Source organism: Typopeltis vanoorti, chromosome 18 (assembly GCF_054136105.1).
Source record: "Typopeltis vanoorti isolate ZY-2024b chromosome 18, IOZ_Tvanoo_1.0, whole genome shotgun sequence".
NCBI lineage: Eukaryota > Metazoa > Arthropoda > Arachnida > Uropygi > Thelyphonidae > Typopeltis > Typopeltis vanoorti.
The window spans coordinates 40,525,999-40,553,492 of NC_143566.1; the positions used below are offsets into that span (position 1 = coordinate 40,525,999).

Here is a 27,494-nt window from a genome sequence, read left to right on the forward strand (position 1 = left end):
CATGGAGAGATTGAGAGCAGTTGATGATGGGGAGGAAAGACTGACTGTAAATGAGCAAGAGGTGTTTGGGGAGTTGAATAAACTGGATGTAAATAAGGCTGTGGGACTTGATAATATATCACTGCATATTCTGAAGGAATGTGCGAGAGAGTTGACACCTGCCTTGACATATTTTTTTAATACGAGTCTTGCACTTGGTCAAGTTCCTAAAGAGTGGAAGGAGGGCAAGATTGTGCCACTTCATAAAGGAGGTGATTGAACTCAAGCATCAAACTATAGGCCTATCTCTGTGTCAGGTGTTGTAGTTAAGTTGTTGGAGAAGCTTGTGAGAATTAGGATCCAGAGTTGGGTTGACAACTATGGTATAATCTTTGATGGACAGCATGGATTTGCTAAAGGGAGGTCATGTTTTAGTAATGTACTTACTTATTACAATAAAGTGACTACTTCCTTGGACAGAGGAGAAGGATACACAGTAATATACTTGGATTTCGCAAAAGCTTTTGATAGAGTACCTCATGATAAGTTGACAGTCAAACTAGAGCAGATGGGGTTGGATATTAGATTAGTGCATTGGATTGGAGACTGGCTGTCTGATAGGTATCAACAAGTTGTGTATGGGGAGTGCGATATCCAGGAAAAGGAAAGTCACTAGTGGAGTGCCTCAGGGGTCTGTTTTAGGGCCATTACTATTTAACTTGTATATTAATGATATTGGCAAAGATTTGGATTGAGATATTCAGTTGTTTGCAGATGATGCAAAGTCAGGACAAACCATAAAGAGTAATGAAGATGTTGTGGCCTTGCAAGAAGACTTGAATAAATTGAGTGATTCGGCTAGCAAATGGGGATGTGAGTTCAATGTTGCAAAATGTAAGGTTTTAAAATTTGGAAAACAAACAAAGATGGGATGCAGAATTTATGCCTGGTGAAAATATATTGTTGGAGGTAGAGGAAATGAGAGACCTGGGAGTGATAGTGGATAAGGATCTAAAATTTAGGGGACACATCGACATAATTGTGAAGACAACACAAAGACTTCTGGGAATTATGCAGAGGACACTGATGTGTAGAGGTAGGGAGATTCTTGTTCCATTGTATAAGGCTTTGATTAGGCCACACATGGACTATTGTGCCCAGATTTGGTCACCGGATTTTCAGAAGGATGAAGAGATGTTGGAAAGGGTCCAAAGGCGACTGACTAAGGTAGTTTCTGACCTCTGGAATGTTGAGTATGAGGAAAGATTGAGAAGATGTAATTTGCATAGTCTGGTGGACAGGAGGAAGAGGGGAGATATAATAGGATAGTTGTTATAGGATCAATGCTGGAGAAGTTTTACAGAGAATAGTGGGAGATCAGGGGGAAGAACAAGAGGTCATCCCTGGAAACTGTATAAAGAGGGTGTGAGAGGCAGGTTTTTTTCGTGCAGAGTTGTGAATGCCTTGCCTGAGAGTGTGGTGTCCTGCAAGGAGTTTGAGTGTGTTTAAGACTCTGTATGATGAGATGTATGTGTGATAAAAGTACCTCCCAGATGATTTTTTGACTCCATGGGGTCTTGGGTAATAATAATAATAATATCCTCTCTTATACTGAATTTATTGCTAGTTAAGTTACTGGTACTTACAAACTCTTTCACTTTTCTTTTCTGTTTTTCATTTTCTTGCACTATATTTTTAATTTTTGCTCTGGGAAAACTTCACATTATAACCCGCTCAGCAATGGCATGTTTTATGATAGTCACCATACCAAATAACATCCTTCTTTTTACAATCAACTTTACTTACTTGATTTTCATTATTACACACCAGCTTACTTGATTCAGTGTTTTGTTGTTTTCCATTTTACTGCTTAACTTTTTTATTCTCCTTGCGTTCCTCTAAACCATAGGTTCCCAAACTTTTTCGGGCCACCGCCCACTTTGCAAGACATAAATTTTGTAACGCCCCTCATTATAACAGTTTTCCGCGTTCGAGCCGTTTGATATTTTTGACGTAAATAGCAACTAATGATACATTATGCCATTAAATTTTTAAAAAGAAGTGGCCAATATGTGCTTCATCTTGAACACAGTTATTGCTATACCGATTTTGGTGAAGCATAGCCCATATGTAAAGATTGTAAAATGTATGCTCGAATAACATTATACACAGTTTCATACAATGGTTTAAATATGAAAATGTGGAATACAATTAAGAGATTGCATTACATTAGTAAGAATCTTATTGTAATAATTAAAACACCATCAAATGTATTAGATGGTTTATTTCGAACTTACAAAGTAAAAATACAAAGAAAAAATAACAAATTAATGTGAAGAATGAGCCTGGTGCATTTTTAAAAGTTTGTTAATATCGGGCTCAACTTTCGTTAAAAACAGTCATAAATCGCCATGCTCAGTTATATGCAATCGGTTCCTTTTCTTAGATAGTAAATTCACTACAGCACTAAACCCATGCTCAGCCAAATAAGAAGATGGAAATGCAATTAAAAATTTCTGCACTATTTCCCATAATCCAGGGTATGTCAGTATTGATTTTTGAAGCCAAAATTCTTGGTATCCAGTTTTGAATTTTATTTTTAGTTCTTCATTTGTTGTGAGTTCTATGAGTTCCACTTCTGAATTTGATGATCCTGCTTTGCTTACCTGTGAGTAAGGATCTAGAACCCAATTTTGTATATTCATGTTTAGAATATCCTTAAATCGCTCATTGAAATCAGAATGAAGAACCTCCAAGTGTTGGCAGTATGCAAGTAAATCTTCCTTTTTGAGAGACACTGCTGATGAATTTGAAAAGTGGCTATATTCCCCTCGGCCCATATTCTGCTTGAACAGAAAAATTTCCCAACAAAAGCGGCAATAACCTTTTTTGTTTTAATTCAATTCATCATCTTGTAGTTGTAGATTGACTTCATTAAATATTTTATAGAGGTCTGTCAAATAAGCGATGTCATTTTTGATGTAATCAGGTTGGCCCACAATCTGTCGTCTCTGTTTTCTAGGAACTCTAGTACTGAATCAAGCAAATTGTAAAATCGATTCAGACAAATACCTTTTGAAAGCCAGTGAACTTCTGTGTGAAGCACCAAACAATTGAAATCTTCATTTTCACTACAAAGTTGGCTAAACAATCTGTCACTCAATGAATTGCTTCTAATCTTGTTGACTACTCTAATAACGTAATGTAGCGACGTGTGCAGGTGGTCACTTAAATTTTTCGCAACCAAATGTTGACGATGAAGAACACAATGTATAGTGAGTACATTTGGTACTGCTTGTTTCAAATGCACTATGAAACCCTTGTGGCACCCTGTCATTGCTCGAGCACCATCAGTATCAGCAGACAAAATATTACGAATAGGAATGTCTTTCTCTTGAAAAAACTTATTCATGAGATATTAAACATAGATTCTCCCTTTGTATCTGCTTCCAAGTTTTTTTTAGCAAATAATTCTTGACAAACTTTTTCTTCTTTTATGAATCATATGTATGATAAGAGTAGTGGTTCATTATTTGGGAGAGTTGATTCATCAAGTTGAATGGAAAATTGGCATGTCTTCAAATAATTGCACAATGATTTTTCAACGTCTTCAGTCATTTCATCGATTCTTCTTTGCACTGAATTATTGCTCAAAGGAATTTTCCTGATGATATCTGATGCTGGCTTATGAAGCACAGTGTTTATTACTTCTTTTACTGCCGGCAAGATTAATTCCTCACCAAATGTGTGTGGTTTTCCTGCTTTTGCGATTAATAATGAAATATTATAAGAAGCTTGTAATCCATCATTATCTTGTTTAGTGCATGACGTAAAAAGTTTTGATATAGTTAGACATAAATAAAATAAATCATCTAACGCCTTTTTATTCCCGTATACGGGGAGTAGGCGAGGCCATTTAGCCCTATCTAACTTTTGGAGACTGAGTGGGCAGTTCAATCTCCACTAGTACAAATCAGAGATAGATGGCCCAAGGCTATCACTAATTAAGCAGTACACAGTGAAGAGAGACGGCTCAAATGTGCCGCCATCTCGTGGTCCCTAACCCTAACACAATATATTTAATGTCTGAAATAATGTGGGGTCTACGGTCGATTTTCTTGAGTTTACGGGACGAAAAACCCGAGTTTCCGGGAGGAAAAACCCACTTGCCCGTGCCAAAGATCGACTAACTCGGGAACTGGTCGAAAAAAGGCTTAGAAAAATTTCCTCTAGTCGCCGACTAGACTCGAAACCAAGTCTTCCTTCGTGCGGCCAAGCACCGTGGTGTGTAAACGCCACATCCACTGAGCTACACAGGCTCCTAGTTAGACATTTAAAATATTTTTCTTCTAGTACTTGTAAATAGGACAAATCTTTATCCTTTTTGTCAGCATGCATTTTAGTCAAATGTTCTTGTAGCCTAGAAGGCTTCATTGTTTCATTTGAAAACACGTTTTGGCAAATCAAGTACATGGGTAATAATTGGTTTGTAGGAGACTGAATAAAACCATATTTCAAATACTCAATACTGTACTGTCGACATTTCTTCTTGTATTCAGACATAATGAAGTAATAAAATTTGCAAAAATATTTACAAAAAGATTTAATTTACACTTTGTATGACTCCACTTATCTATCACACTTTCGACTGATGATTGTTGGCAAAGCACACAAAAAATAATGAAACTTATTCCTAAACCACTGGTATTTATAGATTTGAAATCTAGCCTGAATCGACTTGCATGCATTGACTTGTTTGCGGTACTCGTGCTTTGAACAAGTCACTGCAAGCACCCATATTCCTGTCAAAACGTGCTGAATTGAGTGAATTACCTACGTAATAGTTGACCGACATACTACTAGTTAACACTCATCTGCTGCGTCGATAGACTAAAGCCTATATGGCATGATCAATTTTTACAATAGCAAAAAATTAATAAATTTTTTAAGTATATAAAAAATAGAAGTTAAAATATCCTCTATGACACATTCAATTTTTTATTTTGCACGCAAACGCATTTTGTTCGTCTGACCACAACATTGTCCGAATAATTATAAATAATAATTAATAAATAAAATAATTACACAAGATATAAACAACAAACCTACAAAACATAACCACAGAAAACAGTATAATAAGCTTCGAATAATATTTGCTTTGTTTTTTCCCCTCTAGTTAGCAATATAAGTTAGTACTAACTAGGCTAACTAAAATTTATGATTTTATTTCTTTCTTGCCATTATTATTTTTACTCGTAATATTAAATTATATAAAATTGGGTTTATCTTTGTACAAATCAATTAGAAAAGTGGTTTTATATATTTTATATATATTTTGAAATGAAATATAACGAATATATTTGCTACTGTAAACATAACCTATTATACACACATATATACATGCTCTGTTTTCTCATTGACATCTATTTCTATCTGACATGGTAAATTTTCAAATGATTAAATAATTGAAATAGAAAATTGATAAAAAAAAAAAAAAAATTGATTGTAAGACGGGCATAAGATGAATTAAAATGCAATATTTAAATTTTAAATGATTATCTAATCGCAAAATCACGAAAATAATTAATTTTTAAATATATATTATTAATTTCTTCTATAAAGAGCCACTGACCCCTAGACTGCCTGAACGCCCCCAAATGCTTCTGATCCCACTATAGCTCCCCCCCAGAAGGCTTCAGCGCCCACTTTGGGAACCTATGCTCTAAACACTGTTTGACTTTCTGTAATTCCCTCATCGTCTGTCTAATAATCTGCTTTAACCAAGTGATTTTGGAGGTTAAACAACAACAAACCTTGTTGTTCACTACTTTACTGTGTTCTTATTAACATTCCTCTGCATTTTTGGCACCATTTTGCAGCTGAATTTAATATTGCAATGTCACAATAAAAATGTTATAAATACACTAAATAATCAAAAAAAAAAAAAAAAAAAAAAAAAATCTACTCTAATATACTATTATAAAACGCTAATTTTCTAAGGGAAAAAAACACAAAGTAGATAAAAAAATCTCCAATTTTGCACTAGTGCTAAATACACTGACCACTCCAATATAACCTAGAACCCAGACTCAATTCCTGAGTAAACCTGTAACTTTGACAAATTAGATTGGTAAGATGAAAAAGTAGGGTGGATAAAAAATTAGTCAGTAAATAACATTTGTGAGTGAATTTTATTTCGACATTTCCCACCTTGTGTTATTTGTTTTAATCCTACTACATACATAACATGAGTCTTAATTTATAATCTAACTACAAAAATATGGTGAAGATTGGGCGTTATGTATAACATATCCTTACAATAAGTAAATTACATAAAATAAAATACTTTGAAGACTTTCTGTGAAATAATTTTGTTTTTGATTTAAATGGTAATTAATATACTCCTAGAAAAAGAGCTGGAATTCTGGAAGGGTTGATAATATAAAGTTTTTCTTATCTGTAAAATGTTTCGTTATAAATTTTTAATTTTTTTATATTGCCCGTTAGGTTTATCGTAGTGTGCTATTAAGTAGCAAAAAACGTCGTAATTCAGGAAGTAGTGATAACAGTAAAAATGGATCTGGTTCAAGTTCTCCAGTGCCACCTGAAAGGGATGAAAAGGAAAGAGGTAAAACTTTATTATGAACATAAATATATATATATATATATATATATATACTAATTGCAATTATGTGACATTCGGCACAAACTGGATTCAAACACATATAGTACAGTTATTTGTGGAATTTATTTTGTGATATTTAAACACCAAAGTGAAGATGTCACTTTGATGTTGGTTCTTTGCATGTGTAAAGTAAACAAGTAATTTAAATTATTCCAGTAAAGTTCAACATGACATTTAAAGTAAATCTCATTTAAAAACTCCTCATGTATCGTAAAATTTGAAAATTAATTCCATTCCCATGCTGAAAGAATAGTTTTAATGATGATACTCAAAAAAATTTATGTTGTAATGGTTCGTTTATTTTTAATGTTACTAATTTTTCATTTGAATGCTAAATGTACTCTTATTGTCCATTCTAATTAATTCAAAGTTTAGCCACCCAGGAAATCATCTTTCCATAAAACAGGTCAAACTTGTACTTTTGACCAACTTCTGGTCAAAATAGTACAAGTTTTGACCAACAAACCAGCTGCCCATGTGCCATTGCTGCCCGAAAAAGTAGAAAGAAATGATTTTAGACATAATTTGTGTTAAGTTGTTTTTATTTTTTTGTGTAGCTCACATGCTCTGCATTGGACAAACTTACAGATGTATAGGATGTCACTTTTATTTATTTATTTTTTATAGAATTTTGAGGTAAAATTAATGTTTTCAAGTTATTCCATTGATTGTTTTCTTAAAAGGCACTATTTCCATTTTAAAATACAGTAAACTCTCGATTTAACAGACTATTAGGGGCTAGGGGTCGTCCGTAAAATTGAAAGTGAGTTAAATCACGAATCTTATGTATTGAAAGTAAAACACTTTCATTGGTATGGTATTAATATATTTTAATGAGAACATTTTTATGTAAATACCATTTTACTGAGGATTGGGCTTGAAAAAAAGTATCAAGTTTCAGTTGCTTTCCACTTTTATACTGTTTCTTAATAATTAAAGATCGAAATTGCTACAAATGTTCATAATAAGCAATCACCTCTGGATCTGAAGATGCACCTATGAACAAGATGATGTCGTCCATGTGTTCTCTAACTACCAATAGTTTCAAACCACTGGAACCACTTCTTCTTCTTCCCCGTTGTCAACCTCCTGATCTCCCCACATCTTCAGCAATCTCTTCCTGGCTGAGAATTTGGTAGGGTCATCCTTGTCGATGTCTAGCCATTGTTCAATGTCATTCTCACTGACATAACTAGCACATATCAAAGTTTCATGGAAATCAGAGGTTTCAAACCCTCTGAAATCATATTCTGGTTCACTCCCATTCTGTAACTTGGTCCAGACATTGGCTAATGTTGTAGTCTTTATCTCCTTCCAAGCAGCAGCAAAATTAAAGATGGTGGACTTTATGTTGTATGCATGCAAATTTTGAAGTGTTCTAGCTCCTCTTATATCTTCTTTGGGATTGTTTTCATTCTCCAAGACAACCATAACCTCTTAAAGAAACTTCTTCTTATACAACCTCTTGCAGGCAACAGTGACTCCCTGTTTTATAGGCTGTATTATAGAAGTGGTGTTTGGAGGAAGATACATTTTATTCTTCCATTCCTACTAACCAACTTCTCAGCTTTAGGATGGGCTGATGCATTATCAAGAAGTAAAACGGCTTTTACATCTTCAGGAGAGATTTTCAGGACCTCTTCTTGGTAGTTTTGCACTTCAGGTATGAAGTGATTGAAAAACCAGTCGGAAAAAATGTCACTTGTAAACCAGGCATTCCATGAGCTGGAATAGATGACGGGCAACTGGTTCATGACATTCTTCAAAGTGTGAAGCTTTTGTGCTTTTCTTGCTTGAGGCAATGCGTGGCATTGGCACAAAGTAGGGCTGAAATGCGCTCCTTGTTTAATTTGCAGCTAAGCATGCTAATCTCATGTTTGTTTGCAAAGCTATTTTTGGGAACAGCATAATAGAACAGGCCAGTCTCATCTGCATTGTAAACTTGAGACAAAATAAGCCCCTCAGATTCAATGATACATTGATGTATTTTGGCCCTCAGATACATTGATGTATTTTCTGAAGGGCTCAACTTGTTCAATATCGGCGCTCAGTGCTTCACATGTTTGCCTGCTCGTAATGCCATGGTGTTTACAAAAGCATCAAAGCTACCCATAACTCGCCTGGAACTGTGTGTTGTGCCTATTTTTCAGCAGCCGACCTTAGTTCAACGTCACTAAACCGCTATTGAATAAACCACTTGTAAACTCCTTCTTCTTCTAAATTCTTATGCTTAGCCAACTTCACATGTTTCTTATCTGTCACAGTGAAACCACTTTTGGAGCTCTCAATGCTATATTTTAGCAAAAACTGAGTAAGTTTGTCTTTATTTTTGTGTATGTCCGAAACTGTTTGCTTTTTCACCACATAAAGTTCACAAACATGAGCAACAGATGCACCACTTTCCAACTTGCTTATTAACTCAAGTTTCTGTGCTATCGTCAAGTTTACTCATTTTCTTTTAATCCCAGTCATATTAACTGAAATTAATAATGATCAGTAACAGTTTAACTAAAAAATTAGTTATTCCAGCAACAGCCTAAACACCACATGTTTTGCGCTAGCAACATTACTGACGCTGTGCTACCAAACCAAAGCACATGCACACGTGTGAGCTATTACAAGTGCGCATGAAATATTATGAATATATGCAAATGTATCCAAAGACGTAATTTATAAACACTGCCAATCGCTTCTGATTAACCATTGTATTATATTTTTTTTATATTAATTATTTCATTATCTGTATTTATTTGTCAAATTATGTCCGTTAAATCAAGAGTTTACTGTATTTATTACCAAATGATCATTTGGTTTTGAAATCACTATAGTGAAAGTAAATATGCATGTGTAGTAAGATATAACTTATTTCAATAGCATCCTTGGTGCATAACAGCATTTTTTACAGAAAACATTAGTCAGATAATTGTAGAAACAATTCATATTGTAACAGAAAAAAGAGTTTATTTTGTCAAAACCTCTATGGCTGTTGGGTAGAATATAGTCTTACCCAAAATTTGGAAGAAATTTCTCCCAAATTAATATGTGAATTAATATGTTGAGATCAGATAAGTTCATTGATGCCAACTCAAAAAATAGTCTGACTTGTAATGTCTACTATAATGCCACTGCTCTCTAATCCTCATTTACCATATGGATTTCCTCTCCACTCTCTAACTAGCAGGTGGGAATTCAAATGATACTGTGGCATAGATATTTATGTAAATCTTAATTGACATTTTCATAGTGTGAGACAACCATCCTACATATTGGAGATGAAGTGACTTGAAAGCACATCAGTACAGTGTGGCTAAAAAGTAAGAGGGTAAAAAATGATTTGAGATTCAAGGAACTTGCTGACCATATTTTGGCAAAGACAGAGTTAGGAAAAGAACAGGTAGATGTAACAAAAGAAAGGAAGAGAAGTTGTTTCTGTAAATTTCAAGCCATATAGTAAATGGTTATAAGCTTCTTGGGTTCTTACAGTTTTAGAAGAAAATGGTGGAATGATGGTGGCTAGTTCAGCAGAACATTGGCCATGTCAATATCATGAATTAATCGAGTTGCTCTTCTGGGTACCATCAAACAACTTCAGAGGAGTTTTATTTACACATCCGTTTGGAATATATATAGGTATGAAGTGTAAAGTAGAGAGGTATACTAGGTTTCTTGGAGTCTGAAGAAGCTGTTGCTGAGTGTGTTTGTGCTAGGAGGCAGTGCAGAGTGGCAGTACCATCAGAACCGCACTTGTTATCTAATCAGGATTCTTCTGATGAAAATCATTGGAGATGTGCAGCAGACTATTCTTTTTTTTTTTTTTTTTAACATAGAAGAAATTGCAAATCTGAGAGACTTTTTCAAGTCAGGAAGTGCTACCTCATCATAAACCTTCACCTACACAAAAAACAAGCCAACATCCATCATCATTTTTCTGCTCACAGAATTGTAGTACTATAGATATTGCACCTTCTTGTGTGAGGATATATAGTACATATATACTGTACTTTTAAAGGCATCTCCACTACTCAGTAGGTGCTTGTAATCTCCTCATCCATTCCAGGAGCATTCTTGCAACTTACTGGCTTGCATCACCTTCACAACTCTTCCCCATGTGACCACTTCTCATGCGGTACCTGTCTGTGGTGCAGAAGGACCTCCTGGTGATGGTACTTGCCCCTTTTCTTTGCTTTTCTTCCTGTATTCTTTGCTCTACTTATCCTGAGTCTTTTACACTATCCTGTCTTCCAGAACACGATCACTGGGATCCAATGCCCTGCAACCATGCTTGCAACCTGTGAACATCCAGAAAGGGGGGGAGGGTGTCATGGTAGTTTTACACTACTTTAGCCTCTAGTTCAGCAACATGGACAGACCTGAATTGCCCAGCCAAGATCATTCAGCTAGTGCACTTGCATGTAAAGATCAGCAGTGCTGCAGTAAGTCTCCCACCCCATGGTCCAGGCTCAAGGCTTGCTGTGGTGCTGGTTTAGCATCTGTAGTAGCCCTGGTGTTCCTCTCCCAAGTGCAGTCATTGCTTGCCAGTGGGTGGGCATTCATGTGTGGCTCTGTGGTGGATGGAGATACTGCAGCCTGTTTAAAGCAAAAAAAAAAATGTTAGATGTAACATTTATTATCAAAAGATGTAAAATTTTCATACAGATCTGCTAGTCTGTTGTTACACTGTTCGAAAGCTATGTTTAGGCTTTGTATTATGGGATGGTTTGGTTTATATGAATAAATTTTGTTTCACTGATGAAAAAAAGGTTAGCCTTTTTAAAGTTGCAAATTTATACCAAGATGCTATAGATGATTTTTAGATATGCTATTTGGAATTTGAGAAACATAGTGAGAAAAATAATGATTCATTTTTCAAGTACTGTCAGACTCCAAAACTGAGGGGGGGGGAATCGAACAGTGCCAGAGAATTGTTAACAATTGTTAGCAAACTAACATACTAATGGATATATGATAAGCATAGAGACAGATATATGATTCTCTTCTTTTATGTATAAAAGGGTATTTATTGATCAAGGGAAGTTAAATATCTAAAATTAAAAAGACAAGAATTATAAGTACATCATGTAAACTATTACTTTTGTGTTAAACTTGGTTAGAGCTATCAGTGCTGGTATTTTATGTACTGAAATTTTGAAAATACAACAATAAGATTTACTCATAATTCCTTTTCATTTTAAGAATCAAGGAGGACAGAGCAGTTAAGTACCATTCGTTCTTCCAGTACATTGCCTGTTCCTCATCCTAGTAGCCAGCCACCAACACCAACTCGACTTGCAGGAGCCGGAACTCATTTTGAATTTGAAGAGAGGGGTGATCTTATAATGTTTTATAATACAGTGAGTATTCTCCCACCCTGATTTTAATATTTATTTATTTAATATGGTTTCCTTTGTAATATAACACTGTCAAATGCCATTTGCACAAATGGCAGTATAATAGTATCACTAATATTCTTATTAAAAAGCAAAAATTACATTTGTAAGTTTAATTCATGTTATATTCAGAAAAATGTGTCCTTTGGTTAGACCTAGATTCAAATTCTGTGTAGGATGCGAGGATCTCTTATAAGGGTACGTCAACTAAAGGTGAGTTACCTCATAGAAAGACATGCACACAACACACTTCCTAGAAACTCATATTTTTGTGTATCAATTGCATGCAGTTGACGCGATATATATCATCATCATCATCATCAAATTCCTGACACTCAAGGGGTATACAGGATATGATAGTACTACATGAAAAATTTACATAATTACTAACTTCCTATATACAATTTCCCTCCAAAAGTGTATTACTTGTCAAGACTCCGATATTATCATTATCAGATCTTATATTTCTATCGTCTAAGGCATATTGTACCCTATCAATTCACCTATATCTTGGTCTTCCTCTGGGTCGATTTCCTGCCAAACTGCCAGAGAACACTTGTTTTGCTAATCTTTCCTCGCCCATTCTGTATAAGTGACCATACCACCTGAGATTAGCTCTGCTAATGCATTCCTGGATGCTGACAATGTCAAGTTCTTTCCTAATATCCTCGTTTTTAATATATTGCCATTGATGCCATCTGTTCACGCCTCTAATCTTTCTCAGGACTCTCATATCTGCAGTCTCTAGTCTTTGGTCAAGTGTTTTACTTCTGACCCAGCTCTCAGATCTGTAAGTTAAAACTGGTTTCAACACTTTCTTGTATACAGCTGATTTAGTGTTCCAACTAATTTCTCTCTTATTCCATATGAATTTATTCAATTGACTTCCTACCATACCAGCTTTGCTGATTCTGTTGTCTATTTCCATATTTAATTTACCATCTTCACTAAAAATCGTGCCTAAGTAGCTTAAATGTTTTACTTGTTCCACAGGTTCCCCGTTCACAACACAGTTGACATTTTCAACAATTCTACCTATTTTCATTGTCTTTGTCTTTTTAATGCTGACCTTCATACCATATCTGTTACAACAGTTATTCAATTTGGTCAGGAAATCTTGCAAACTTGTAGCGGATTTATTCAGAAATATCACATTGTCCGCATAAAGCAAAGAGCTGACATCCAATTCTGATATCATGTTTAATACCACTTTCCTTCATACTGTGATCCATATAGATAATGAATAACACAGGGGATAATGTACATCCTTGTCTCACACCAGATTTAACATTAAACCATCTTCCTGTACTTCCTTCAATTCTTACTGCCGACTTTCAACTCAAATACAGACTAAGTATTGCTTGATATAATGCCCCCATTGACTCCATATAACTGTAGCGTATTGAATAGCTTCTCTCTTGGCACCTTGTCATATGCTTTTACCAGATCGACAAAACTTAAATACAGATCTTTGTTATTCCCATGCTTTCTCAACTATTTATCGTAAAGTGAAAATTGATCCTGACAGCCTCTATTTGGCCTGAATCCAGCTTGTTCTTCACCAAGCTTTTCTTCCACAATTTTTCTCAACCGTTTCTCAAGTATACTGGCATAGATCTTGCCACAAACACTCAGTAGGGAAATACCTCTGTAATTCTCACATTCAGTTTTATTTCCCTTTTTATATATGGGCACTGTTAGAACTCTACTCCAATCATCGGGAATTCGTCCCTCTGTCCAGGCTTTCTGAACTATGCAGTGCAGCCACTGTAAGACTTTTATACCACCATACTTCAGCATTTCTGGTCGAATATCATCTACTCCTGCTGCCTTTCCACATTTCAAGCCTTTAATGGCTTTTTCTACTTCAAGTATGGATATGTATTCCTGACTGTATGCCTGTTTTACCACTGTGCTATCACTGCTTGTTTCATTTTGCAATTTTTCGAAGTAATTACTCCATACTTCAAGGATATCTTTTTTCTCCTGTTTTCATGTCACCTTTATCATCTCTAACTCCTTTTACAGCACTCTTTTCTCCATTTCTAAGCTTTTTCAACAACCTCCAGAAGATCTTACCACCTTCTTGATATTTATTTTCTATGTTCTTACCAAAGTCTTCCCATGACTTTTGTTTAGCTAGTTTTACACAGTGTTTAGCTTTCTTACATTTGTCTCTGTATTCTTTAAGAGCACAAGCTGACTTATTTGCCAAGAACTTTTGATAGACTTTCTTCTTTTCCTTCACTGCCTCTTTAACTTCCTGTGTCCACCATGGAGTCCTGATTTTTCTATCCTTGCAGTCAACCTCACATGCCTCTCTGGCTGAATCAATCAGGGTTTTCTTTAAGGCTTGCCACTGAATCTCCAAAGTTTGGTTCCTGTTCTCAAACTCTTTCATTTTTTCTTCAATAATCTTTGTATATGTTAGTCTACAGTTCACATCTGAGAGCTGCTCAAATTTTATTCACTTTAAAACTTTCTTACATGTTATTCTTTTCAATATGAAATTCAATTTTATCCTGCTCAAGACTAAATAGTGATCGCTTCCAATTTCAAATCCTCTGTACACTCTGGTGTCCTGCACCATGGAGAAAACATCACTATCAACAATAACATAGTCAGTGAGACTTTTCTTATTCCTTGCCTCTTCTCTCCATGTGAATTTGTGCACATTTTTATGTTGGAGCATGGTGTTAGTAATAACCAGTCTAAATCCTGAGCAGAAATCCAACAGGTATTTGCCATTATTATTAGCTTTGCTCTTTTCTCCAAATTTTCCCAAAATATTTTTGTATGTCTCACAATCATTTCCTACTCTATTGATATCCCTAACAAGGACCAACTTTTCCTTTTTCATTGTGTCAGTTGCTTTTTCTAAAGCATCAAAAAATTCCTCCACTTCTACCTTTGTAGAACCTTCTGTGGGACCATAGGCACAAATAAGTCTCATTGTCCAGTTCTCCATTCTCATATTTGCCCACATTACTCTACTTGCGACTGCCTGCCATTCAAGAAGATTAGCCTCGTATTTTGTGTTGAATACTATGGCTACTCCTTCTTTTCCTTGATTGTCATTGCCTGTATATAACATTTTGTATTTATTGCTCAGAAAGATCTCATCAGTTTTTGTCTTTCTTGTTTTTAGTCACTCCTATTATGTCGATCTGGTACTTATCTAATTCCTCAGCTGGCTCCATTTCTTTGCCATTCAGGCTTCTTATGTTGATAGTACCAATCTTTAATTCTGGTGATGTTGAGTTGCAGTGTGTTTTCAGATTTGTTCCAGTAGCTGACTTTTCGCTGTTCGCCCTGGTTCCCTGGCGAAAACAACGGGGGGCCTTGTTTAATCGGGCGACGCCACAGCCGGCATGAAATTTTGTCATATGGTACCATTTTTTATTTTGGTTTAACCAATAAGAATACAATTTGGTCGGCTAAATCCCAAAAATCTAGCCCATCCTCGTTCGTTCAGTATCCAAGTAGATACCCAACAGGGCGCACCACGAGAAGGTGAGGATTGGACATTAGGTTAGAAGCCCTGGTCGGTTCTTCGCATTCCTTTAAAGGCTATGTGGAGGTCTCCTCTCAGTTATACAGCTTTGGTGAAACATAAAGATAGTTGTTTTAGTGAATAAACAATTAAATATAATTATTAAATTGAGGTCTTTATAATAACATAAATTTTAATTAAAAAAAAGTATTATGTCAGAGAAACATGAAGATTGTTGTTTTAGTGAATAAACAGTTAAATATAATTATTAAATTGAGGTCTTTATAATAACATAAATTTTAATTTAAAAAAGTTTTATTCTGTCAGAATTTTAGAATGCTTAAAGACCCTTCTGGTTCCTAAGTCCATTGGGCATGACTTGTGTCCACCCATTTCCATTGCTCTCATCCAAGTGGTACTATCGTAATATCACCCAAAAGACAAGTCTGGCCTACTAGCATCATTCATCTCTTTCAGTTTTCTGCTTTGATGACTGTGACTAAGTACCCCATTTTACTAAGAATTCCTCACTCTATGCTGCCTTTATTTTTCTGCAGAAGAATCCTGAAACCTTGAACACCAAAATATCTGACTCTGATAGTGTATTATGCTAAAAACTAAATACCTTGCCTATTTAGCTAAAATATTTTACTTATTCTGTACGCTCTCCACTGAAAGTGCAGCTGACATTTTCCGTGTTCCATTCAGTTGAGAAATCATAGGCATATAAGAGCAATCTTTTTAAGTTTCTTCCAATGAAGAAAGCTGCTCAAAACCCTAGTTATGACATAGAGAAGTATACAGAGCAATATACAGTATATCTTATACTCGAGATGTAAGTGCTGGCCTGGTTGGCCGAGTGGTTATCGTAACCGCTCTCCAGCCAAAAGGCTGCGGGTTTGAATCCCGCCGTGGGCATGGATGTTTGTGATTGTCTGTGAAAGTACTAGTGATGTTAGATGATGAAGTTGGTGGAGTAGTGAGACGAAGAGTTGTAGAGTAGATGCCCTCCCTCGATGAGTCTTTGGACTCCCTGGAGGTGTGATGTAATAATAATAAAAGTCATCTGTTAGAGAAAAATATACACAAAATTGTGTAATGTGAAGTCAGGAATAAGACAGAAGGGCATGCTATCTCCACTCTTATTCATTATCTTATGCATTGCCTAATGAAGGAAAGTAACATTTTAATCTGATACTAAAAATTGAGATATTATGCAGTTTTTTATTATACTACTAAATCAATCTACTGCAAGCTTTCAGAATTCTTTTAACTTTATTGAATAACTGTTAGACTTGTAATAAACTTGTCCTAGAAACAATAAAAAAGATAAAAACTGGATTGAGAGGCATATAGAAAATGTTAGCTGCATTTTCAGTTTACTACGTACAGAATAAGTCAAATATTTCAGCTGTTTAGGCAGTCTGTTGAAGATGACAAATTAAATAAATAGATAAGTGAATAATAAACTAGTATGTTTCAGTGACAAGCCAGAAGAGATGAGGAAAAATACTTTAACCAGGAATACCAACAAATAGAAGACCAAAACAAGAGATATTTTCAAAAAGATCAGAGAACTAACAGGGAAGTTTAGTGCCAAGGTGACAGTATTGAAAAGTAAACACAAAGGATATCTTACAGAAGCTGCAGACGTCAAAGAAAGATGGAAAGAATATACAGAGTCCCTTTACAGAAAGAACTCCAAAATTGCTGAGAAATTTGAAGAGCAAGGATTATACACAGGAGCCAGTACCACTGGAGAGTGAAGTGAGGTGGGCACTGCAACAACTATCCAGTAAGAAAGCACCAGGAGGAGATGGAATACCCATCGAGCTTCTTAAAGCCCTGGGAGAAGAGGCAGTTAAAATTTTAACAGTTCTATGTCAGCGAATTTGAATCACAAATCTTTATTGAAGAAAGGCGATGCAAGAGAGTGCGAAAATTACAGAACTATAGCGCTGATTTCTCATGCAAGTAAAGTCTTAAGATCATTCAGAAAATACTGGAACCATTCATGAAGAGAGAAATGGAACAATGGGAGTCCCAGAGCATTTCATTATCCTTCTGAGGAATCTTTATTATGAACAAGAAGCTACTGTCCGAACAGATCTTGGAGAAACTGAGTGTTTCACAGTAGGCAAAGGGGTGCGACAAGGATGTATTTTATCTCCATACCTGTTTAACTTATACAACGAATACATTTTAAGAATGGCAGGGCTGGAGGAGTTTCCAGTTGGAATTAAAATTGGTGGAAAAAATATTAATAATTTGAGGTATGCAGGTGATACCATCATGCTAGCAGAATGCAAAGAAGATTTGAAGGAACTTATTATGAAAGTTAAAGAAGAAAGTGCTAAATTTGGTCATAAACTTAACCTCAAAAAGACAAAAATAAATTCTACCTGCAAAAAGAAGGTACGTGACCGTACCTTCTTTTTGCAGGTAGAATTTATTTTGCCACACAAAATCTCCAGAGCGAAGTATGTGGGCAAAGAGGGCCATGAAATCATGCAGAAATATGTTCTGTATTAGAAGAATAGTATCATTGATTGGGACATTAGAGAAAAGGGCAGTTATATCAAACTGACTAATAAATCTTCATTGTCAAGTATGATGTTTTTAATTTTGTTTACGAAGTGTTGTGTGTTTTTTTTATGTAGGAGGGAGAATGACATACCAACTCCTTGAGTGTAGTCGCTAGTTTCTTGGCTGAGTCAAAAGTAGAATAATGTAAAACCTTGTAAAAAATGTTGTAGAAAAATATTATGCTTTCAAATATTTTGAGTGAACTATAATAAGTGACAAGTAGATTAGGACCAAACTCTCCTTGCTGAATCACAAAAGTTAAAGAAGTGATTATTGTGGCTGTCAGTTCCTTCAACTGTCGGTCATAGTGGTGTGTGTGTGTGTGTGTGTGTGTGTGTGTGTGTGTGTGTGTGTGTGTGTGTGTGTTTTGCATGTTTTAGGCATGCCATAAATTCTGGGAGCATGGGCATAAAGCAGTAATAGCTTTTTAATTGTTTCCTCTAGCCACCTGATCACTGACTTGATTAATTCTGTGGTTTTCTTTTTGATGTGGTTTGTAGGATTGCAGTTAACCAATTGGTATATGTTGTGATCAGACACGAATTGGTGCATTTTTCAAGGTAAATATAATATTAAGGCAACCCTTCAACTTCCTGCATAATTAAGAAGTATGTTCAGCTCATCCAAAGAAGCCTTTCCCTACCTTGCCCACCCGGAGATTTACAAAATTCAGCGCATCTGCAACCTACCCTACATAGGGGAAAGAGAGCTCACCATCCCAGTAAGAAAAGATGAGCATAAAAGGCAAATTAAATTCCTCCACTATGGTAAAACAAGCCTGTCAGGCCACGTACTTCAAACATGTCACAGAATCAACTGGAAAAGTACCAAGTCCCTATACCGCACCAAACTTGGTTTGAAAGAAAGTTCAAAGAAACCTGTGAGATGCTGAAACATCATCCAAATCTTAACAGGATTAAAAATTCCAAAAATCTGGAGGACCCATCTGCAATCTATATAGCATCCAGAACATGATGGCAAAACCCCATCACCAGAAACCCATAATATGAGGACTTCAGAGATGTGTTTAATGTAGTTCTGCTATAATTTTTTTTTTTTTTTACTTAGGTTTTTTTTTCTGTAGATTAGTATCTTCTTCATGTAGCTTCCTTGGTGAGAGAGTGCAGCACCATGTCCTTCCAATTCTTTCTGTTGGTGGCTTTCCTTTTCGTTTTTGCATAGCCATGTCCTTTGTTTTTTGCCTCTTGATTCTTTTCCCATGATTTTTCCTTCTAAAACTGTTAGTATTTCTGTAATGCTGAATCTCTCAGTACATGTCCTGCCAATCTCATCTTTCTGTGGATCATTTCCTGTAATAAAGATCTCTGTGTTCTCATTCTCTGTAGGACATCTGTATTTGTCACATGTTCTGTCCATGGGATTTTCAGAACTCTCCTATAGCACCACATTTCAAAGGCCATTATCTGTTGCCTTACTCTCTTCTTGAATATCCAGGTCTCACTTCCATATGTGAAAATTGGCCACATAATGTTCTTATCATTCTTTTCTTTGTCTTGATACTCACAGAACTTCTGAGCAGATCTTTATTTTTCCAGAATGCATCTTTAGCTATGGCTGTTCTTATTTTTATTTCTTTATCTTGCTTTCTGTCTGCAGTAAAGTAGGTGCCTAAATATTTATGTTCTGTTGTATGTTCAATTTTCATATTGTTTATGAATATTTCTGGCTCGGATCTGCTTTCTTTTGAGATTTTCATAAATTTGGGGGTTTTTTTGCATTAATGTTTAATCCAAATTCTTTACCTTCAATTAGTTGCTGCAGTAATTTGATTAATTTGTTTCTGTTTTCTGCTATTAGAATGGTATCATCAGCATATCTTAGATTATGGTATTTTATACCATTGATACTAATTCCTGTTTTTTGTTTTTCAGTCTTTTTCATCACTGTCTCACTATAGATATTAAATAGATTTGGTGAAAGGATACAACCTTGTCTACCTCCTCTTTTTATTTTCACTTCAGAAGTCTCAGAGTTAAACAGCTGCATTTTCTGTTTGGTGTAAATCATTTTTATAATCTTAAGTACATGATCTTCTATGTCTAATTTATCTAATATATTGAACATTTTATTATGTTTTAACCAGTCAAAAGCCTTCTGAAAGTCTATGAAGCATATGTAAATGTTCCTATTTCTTTCAAGTGATCTTTCTATTAGTATTTTTAGTTCCAGGATAGCATTAATGGTTCCCATTCCTCTTCTGAAGCCTTTCTGTTATTCACTCAATTCACTGCTTATGGTTCTTTCAATTTGTTTGTTAATGATGGTTAAAATAATTTTAGATGCATGGGATATTAGGCTCACAGTTCCTGTAATCCTCACAATTTTGTACATAATGTTTCTTTGGAATTGGTATGCAGATGGATGTTGTAAAAACTTCAGGTAATTGTATTGTTTTATAGATGTCCTGAATGGATTCCACTAAATAATTGTTATTATTGCCAGTCAAAGCTTTCAGCAGCTCAGCCGGAATATTATCACACCCAGGGGATTTATTATTAGGAAGATTCTTAATTACATGTTCTATCTCCTTTTTTGTGGGTAGAGTGGTATCTGTTGTTAGTTAAGGTATCGTGAATCATCTAGATTAGTATATTGATATGTTTAAAAAATCTATTTTATTTTATTAATTTATATTTTTTGTATATATTTTAACTATTATTTTTTTATTTATACATTTTTGTCCACCAGATGTCAGGCTATGGTAAATGATTAACGAAGCATTTAGATTTATCTTACTTTTGTGTAGTTAATGTAGTTTGTGTTCTGTACATATGTATGTTTTCCTGATGATGACCTCGATACAGAGATCAAAACATCGAGGGTTATTTTATTTTCTTAATTATAAATAAAGATGTGTGTTTGTGTGTCCATAAATACTTCACTATGAATGAGAACATCATCTGAGAATACAATATGAGATGTAATACATATACAAAAGCAACACAAAATTAAGTGAAACACGTGGACAAAAGATGAGAGTAGGGTGCCCTCTGGGATATCCCACTCTCATGTTGGCAGTCTAGGATGTGAACTGGGATCTCAAAGTATTAGTGTTTACTATATTTTGGAAAGGAGTGTACTGTCAATCAGCAAAACTATGGATAGGGTTTGAAGTCAGCAAGAGCAGGTCATTTATGCACAAGAAAAAGAGTGGGTGAAAGTAGAGTCCTGGGGTACTCCTGCATTGGTGGGGAAGAGTATTTATGCACAAATCTTTTCTGTACTAACTGAAAATTCACTTATTAATTTTTTTTTTCTCTCTTTTTCAGTTTCTTATCACCTAGAAAAATTTGTATGCACATTTTTTTCCCTTTTTCTAAATTAGTATGTTGACAGCTCTGTACTCATTGTATTTTATCTTCTAATCAAGGTTTCTGAATTACTGCATAGCCACTGCAAAACTTTTATACTACAGTTTTTCTGGTTGAATATTCTACTCCATCCCATACTTTCTCCCACACACACACACACACACTTCATGTACTGATATCTTGAGTTTTTGTGGTACTTTTCATGCCTAAGCCTTCGTTGTGGCCTCCAAACTAACACTAAATCTTGCAGTTTTCATGACGTTATTTTCTAGATTCTTTCTAAAATCTTCCCATAACTTCTGTTTAGCTACCAAATTTTTTCATAACCTGTCCTGTTTAGAGGAGGAAACACCCAACTAGGGATAATAATTGACTTCATTTAGTGATTAAATTATTAAACTAGTACTTTTGCCTTGGTTGCTAAGACATCATCCTGATCACAGATACAAACTATGCACATGTACCAAGGTACACTAGCAAGAAAGATAAACACAGGCAAAGCAAAGGTATTCATGAAGATACCATGGTGTTATTTAGTACTAAGGCACACATCGTAGGAGGCAAGAATTAGACATTAGACATCAGAGATCCCAGCTCAATGTCTTCATTTCTCATAAGCTACATAATATCTCTTTCAGTGATATTATAAACTTAAATATAATAGTTATAAATTATGTCTCTTCACTATATCATTGTATATCTTGGTTAATTTTTTAAATAAAAAATCATTTAAATCTGCACATGTCATTATAGATCTTTAGTGTGGAGAGTTCAGTTACATAGGAGTTAACTGTTTTGTATCTTGTATTTTTTTAATCATCATGGGACCTCATAGCATGAAACTATAATTAATATATGTGTTAGTATATATCATTATGAACTTCAAGAATTTGATCTCACTTATACAGCTTTCATTCTCACTATAGTAAATTCATAGGGACCACTAGTATGGTTTGCTATAGTGATTTTTTTTTTTTTTTTTTAAAGCATAGTATTGTACCTATGTGGTTCTGGTCACAATTTTTAAATAGTTTGTAGTCAGTGAAGTTGCTATAGCAAGATTCAGCTGTGCTTATAAATTATAACTTTTATTAAAACTTCAATTATAATAACTTATTATGACTGCTGTTTTGATGTAGTACTATTTACACATAAAACTAACCCTATTGTTTGCTCTTGCATAGGTATATGTCTATCACCTACAAAAATTTGTGTGCAAATTCTTTCAAACATCCAATGGAGTAAGTATCATTATGTATCTTTATTATTTCTTAAAAGGAGTGAATAAAAATTGAGAAACAACTGTTACACTTATCATATACATTGCTTAACCCAAAAATTAACCACCTAACACATTTGTTGAATTGCATGCATTTTGCTGTCTTTATGAAAATTGGATACAAAGCATTTGGCATTTGGGCAATATTGCTTATATTGAAATAACCTTGGAGAGGATGCAGAAACATATACAAAAATATCAGGACCATGCAGATTGATTATGAGGATAGAGTGAAGGCTTGCAAATAACAATTTGGTGGATAGAAGCTGGAGGGGTGGGGATATAATTGAGACATTTAAGACGTTGAAAGGTTATTATTGGATTGACTGAGAAGATTTTTCATATGATAGAATGAAGGGAAGGAAAACAAGAACAAGGGGCTATCTCTGTAAGTGGTGAGAAAGAGGGTAAGAAGTAAGATTTTTCCATGGAGACTGGTGGGAACATACACTGCATTACCTGAGAAGGTGTAGCAGTGCAAATTGGGATGAGTTTGAGTGATATGATAATGTGTTGTCTAGCTTTGACCTTTCCCAGTGAGTCTTATGATCCCATGGAGGTCAGGAAAACAATAATAATAAATAATATGGATGGGAAGTTAAAAGTATTATGTTTATTAGATAATGTCATAGTTTAAAGTACTCTGAATGTAAGTTACTCATGTTGTCTGCAAAGGCTGTGTTTTTTCTATGCATAGTAGAAGAATAGCTCATGTGAGTTATGCTAAAAAGCTTCAAACAGATATACTATACTTACACACCTTATATATGTGTGTGTATATATATATATCAGTGGCATTGTGTACCCATTTCAGTTGGGTGTGCTATCATGTGGCTTATGCAACCCACGCTACAAAATTCACCTTAATTTGACCGTGCAACCATACGGTCGCATAAAAGTTTTAAGAGTGCATAGAACATCAACGCTCATTTTAATTGGTCCAATGCAATTAATGGTAGTTGAATACTTTAATTTGTCAATTAATTGTAATCAAATCCGCATTGAGCGGGGGAATGATGTGTTTGTTTTAAGATATATTAGAAAACAGAATGCCATATTTGGTTGGTAATACTTGAATTACTCAAAGGTGAAAATATGTTAACCATGATTAATTAGTCATATGATTATGGGATATGTGAAGGAAAGAATAAGTGAGTAGAAAGACTCATTAATAGTAAGTGAATTACAAATAATTAACATTTGTGATGTGTGCCCTATAAGTTGCTGTGTAGAGCGAATAGCATGCGATCCTATAAAGTCTAGACATGAACAAGTGAATTTATGATGGCATAATTAAAAAAAAACTTACAAGGAGAGGAAAAGAGATTTGTTTGCAAAGTATAAATAACTAATCAATAATAAACAGCCACTATATACATTTAGTAGTTCAGTTAAAACTATAGGGAGAGCTAATCCATTGAATTAATAATATTGATCAGGTAATTCATTTAGGCATGGCAGAGATACAAGTGGTTGGATGGAGTAGCAAATCATCTTGTAAAATTTGTTGTGCATGTTAGGCGTATTTCTCTGGTTTATGTATATTTCGCCTTGTTTCTAAGAATTTTCTTTTGTTTACGAAGACTCAGTATACATTTTACACAATAGCAGGATACATAATGATATCCAATCAATGTCGGAATTATCCACACTTTCAGGAATCCTACATTCATTGGTTGTTATTTTAGTGTCAGTGGCTCTTCTGTCTTATCCATAATAGATATCTCACTTATGTTAGTATTTTGTTGTAGATCAGCAACTTCTTATAATACACAGAAGTATTCATTTTTATTCAGAAATAGATGAATTTTACTATGCGTGTTGTTTCCAAGACTAGAATAAAAATGTTCCAACCTCAACAGATGCAACTGCACATGCAAGAAAAACATCACTAAATACAGTAAACAGACATTTAACATCTGTGTGCTATATTTAGGAACAATTGATGTAATTGGAAAAGCACTCCACTCTCACAGACTATGCTGCATGCTTGCAAAGAGAACAGATTTACTGTAGCAATAAACATAGTAGCCAACTAAACGCATTTGCCCTAACAATAACCAATCAGCGCTCACCCAGTCTTGTCTTCTGGGTGATTTAAAACCACTGGAACGATAAGAATTTGACACCCTGCACATTCTGTACATCTCTTCACAGGAATAAATGCAAAAATATAATATTGATGATACTGCTATTCCACAGATGTGCACCACATACCTAGCACACCCTGAATGATCGCCCCGGATGTGTGTGTGTGTGTGTATTTCTGTTTCATAAGGGGGGGAAAAAAAGAAGGAAAGATGTTGAAAGTTTTTTCACTTGGTTATGCTATAAATTAAATATGCCAAGAAATTATATTCTTGATTTTATCCTTTATTCAAGCGTAACCAAACAAAGTTTGCACATGAAATAACTTCACAACTGGACTCAGCAGTGTAGCTAGAGTTTTTGGTGCCCCCTCTCAATACACACACAACAAAAATACTGCAAAATGTCAAAACGATGTATAGGGAAATAAATGAAAACACTATGTTTATGTTTATTTTAGTTGTAAGTATAGTTGTTAAAAATTAATTTTTAATTAAGTAATAAAAATTACTAAGTTAACATAAAAAAAAGAATCGTCGAAAAATAAAATTGTCTCATATGAAAAGTGCCATCCAGGACGGACCACTCCACAGCTACACTACTGACTGGGCTACTTGCATAGGAAGCTGATGCCTTCACATCAATTGGCTTAATATCCCATAATGTAATGCACATATCCTTACAGACATGTATAATACTATGCATTATGGGAAGGGCCACTTCCCAGACTGGTTTTGACCTTTATTGAAGTCTCATTAGTGGGAGCCATACCCAGAAGTTTTACACTTGGATAAAGGATGAAAGATGTCAAGAATATAATTTCTTGGCATCTTTAATTTATAGAAAAAAAGAAGGGCTTTTGTACCACAGTGATTATTGTTTTTATTGTAAAAGTGATGTGTGCCTTCAAAGTTGCCCCCAGATATGTATAATGCATTATGGGAAGGTTTACAACCTAGACTGGTTTCAACCTTTATTGAAATCTCATCAGTAGGAGCCAGACCCAGAAATTTTGTTTGTTTGCTTGCACTTGGATAAAGGATGAAACTAAAATATAATTTCTTGGCATCTTTAATTTATAGAAAAAAGGAAATTGCTTTTGTACTGCAGTGATTATTGTTTTTAGGGATAACATACTTCCTTTCAGGTGTGTATGTTGGTATGCCAAATCTAGTCAAATGGATTTGACCATGATTTTGCTGTTATGTATTAAAAATCATAATACAGATATGATCACAGTGACACCTGCCATCATACCTATACTTGCTTCTGAAGCAAGGTAGCCTTCTTGCAAGTATAAGACAATTTCTTTGTTTCCCTCTATGAGCAGGTACAGCCCCAAGACAGTTCATCCCTGTTAAACATAAACATCGTTAAAATATCAAAAGTAAGTTTAGAGTAGCTTTTCCCAGATTTTTCCTACGACGGAACACATCTTGGTTATTTTGTAATGTATTAATAATTAATTATGGCATAATCATAAAGAGTATTAGTACACTTATGTATATGGTGTGACATGTTGACGATATAAAATTACATTTAAATCAGTTATCAATCACTGAACTAATGAAGTCTTGTAGCATATTGTAGAGTCTTCAGTCCAATATCATTAAATTAATTTGTGCTGATTTTCATTGACATATACAATTCTGATCATCAAAAATTTATAATATTATTATAAGTATCAGTAAGGAAATACCGTGAGTAGACATATTACTAACTATTATAATAACGGAATTAACTCACGTCAATTATTTATTATTTTATTTTAATTATTTAAATTTAATTATTTAGTTATTTAATTATTCAATTATCATAATAATAAAATATATATATGTGTGTGTGTATATACAATTATATGTTAGGAAAGATTTGCTGCTTTATAAAGTACTATCTCCCACAGGGGGGGGGAAAGACGTAAACCATCGGATCTGTTTAGGTTAGGGGGAGTGAAGTAATGTTTCACATGTTTTAGGAACCGACTTTTGTGAATGACTTTTGTCTTGTTCCACTTAACTCTATGTCTGGTGTTGATGGCATGTTCTGCAATTCCAGACTGTTTGGATTCAAGGTACTGGATGTACGACTGGTGTTCTTCTAACCGGACCTGAGCCGATCTTCCTGTTTGTCCAAAATATGATAATCCACACGAGCAGGGAATCTTGTAGACACCTGGATAGCTGAGATGTAGGTTCTTGTCCTTTGGAGATATTAGGAAAGTGGAGATTTTTCTGACGGGTTGAAAAGCCACACAGATATTTAGTGGTTTTAGCACCTCAGCTATGCGTTCACTAACCCCTTGTATATAGGGGATAGGTATACATGTAGGTTCTTCTGTACTTGAAGAGGATGCTGGAGCATGACTACTTACAGCTCTTTTTATGAAGGACTTCTTATAGCCATTGGATATGAAGGAAGAATTAATATACTGTAATTCTTTTTGTAAAAGTTCTTCTGAAGAACAAAAGAAGTTGGCTCTATGAACTAGTGTTTTTATAGTACCTGCCTTTTGGCTGGGATGGTGATGTGATTCAGCGTGGATGTACTGGCCTGTATGAGTCTTTTTCCTATAGACTGCGAATTGTAGATAACCATCTGGTTGGCAAAGAATCAAGAGGTCTAGAAATGCTAACTGCTTATTTACTTCTACTTCTAGGGTGAACTG

At 34.8% G+C, this 27,494-nt stretch overlaps 1 protein-coding gene across 3 annotated transcripts in view; it reads left to right on the top strand.

Moving 5' to 3' along the window:
- The window catches only part of LOC150096609 (retinoblastoma-like protein 1), a 488,590-nt gene that overhangs the window by 428,749 nt on the left and 32,347 nt on the right, over positions 1 to 27,494 (top strand). For all 3 annotated transcript variants that reach the window (XM_090408756.1, XM_090408757.1, XM_090408758.1), the window contains 3 exons: positions 6,487 to 6,607; positions 11,858 to 12,015; positions 22,647 to 22,703. In XM_090408756.1, the coding sequence (XP_090264882.1) occupies positions 6,487 to 6,607; positions 11,858 to 12,015; positions 22,647 to 22,703 (336 nt within the window). The remainder of the gene's footprint in view (positions 1 to 6,486; positions 6,608 to 11,857; positions 12,016 to 22,646; positions 22,704 to 27,494) is intronic.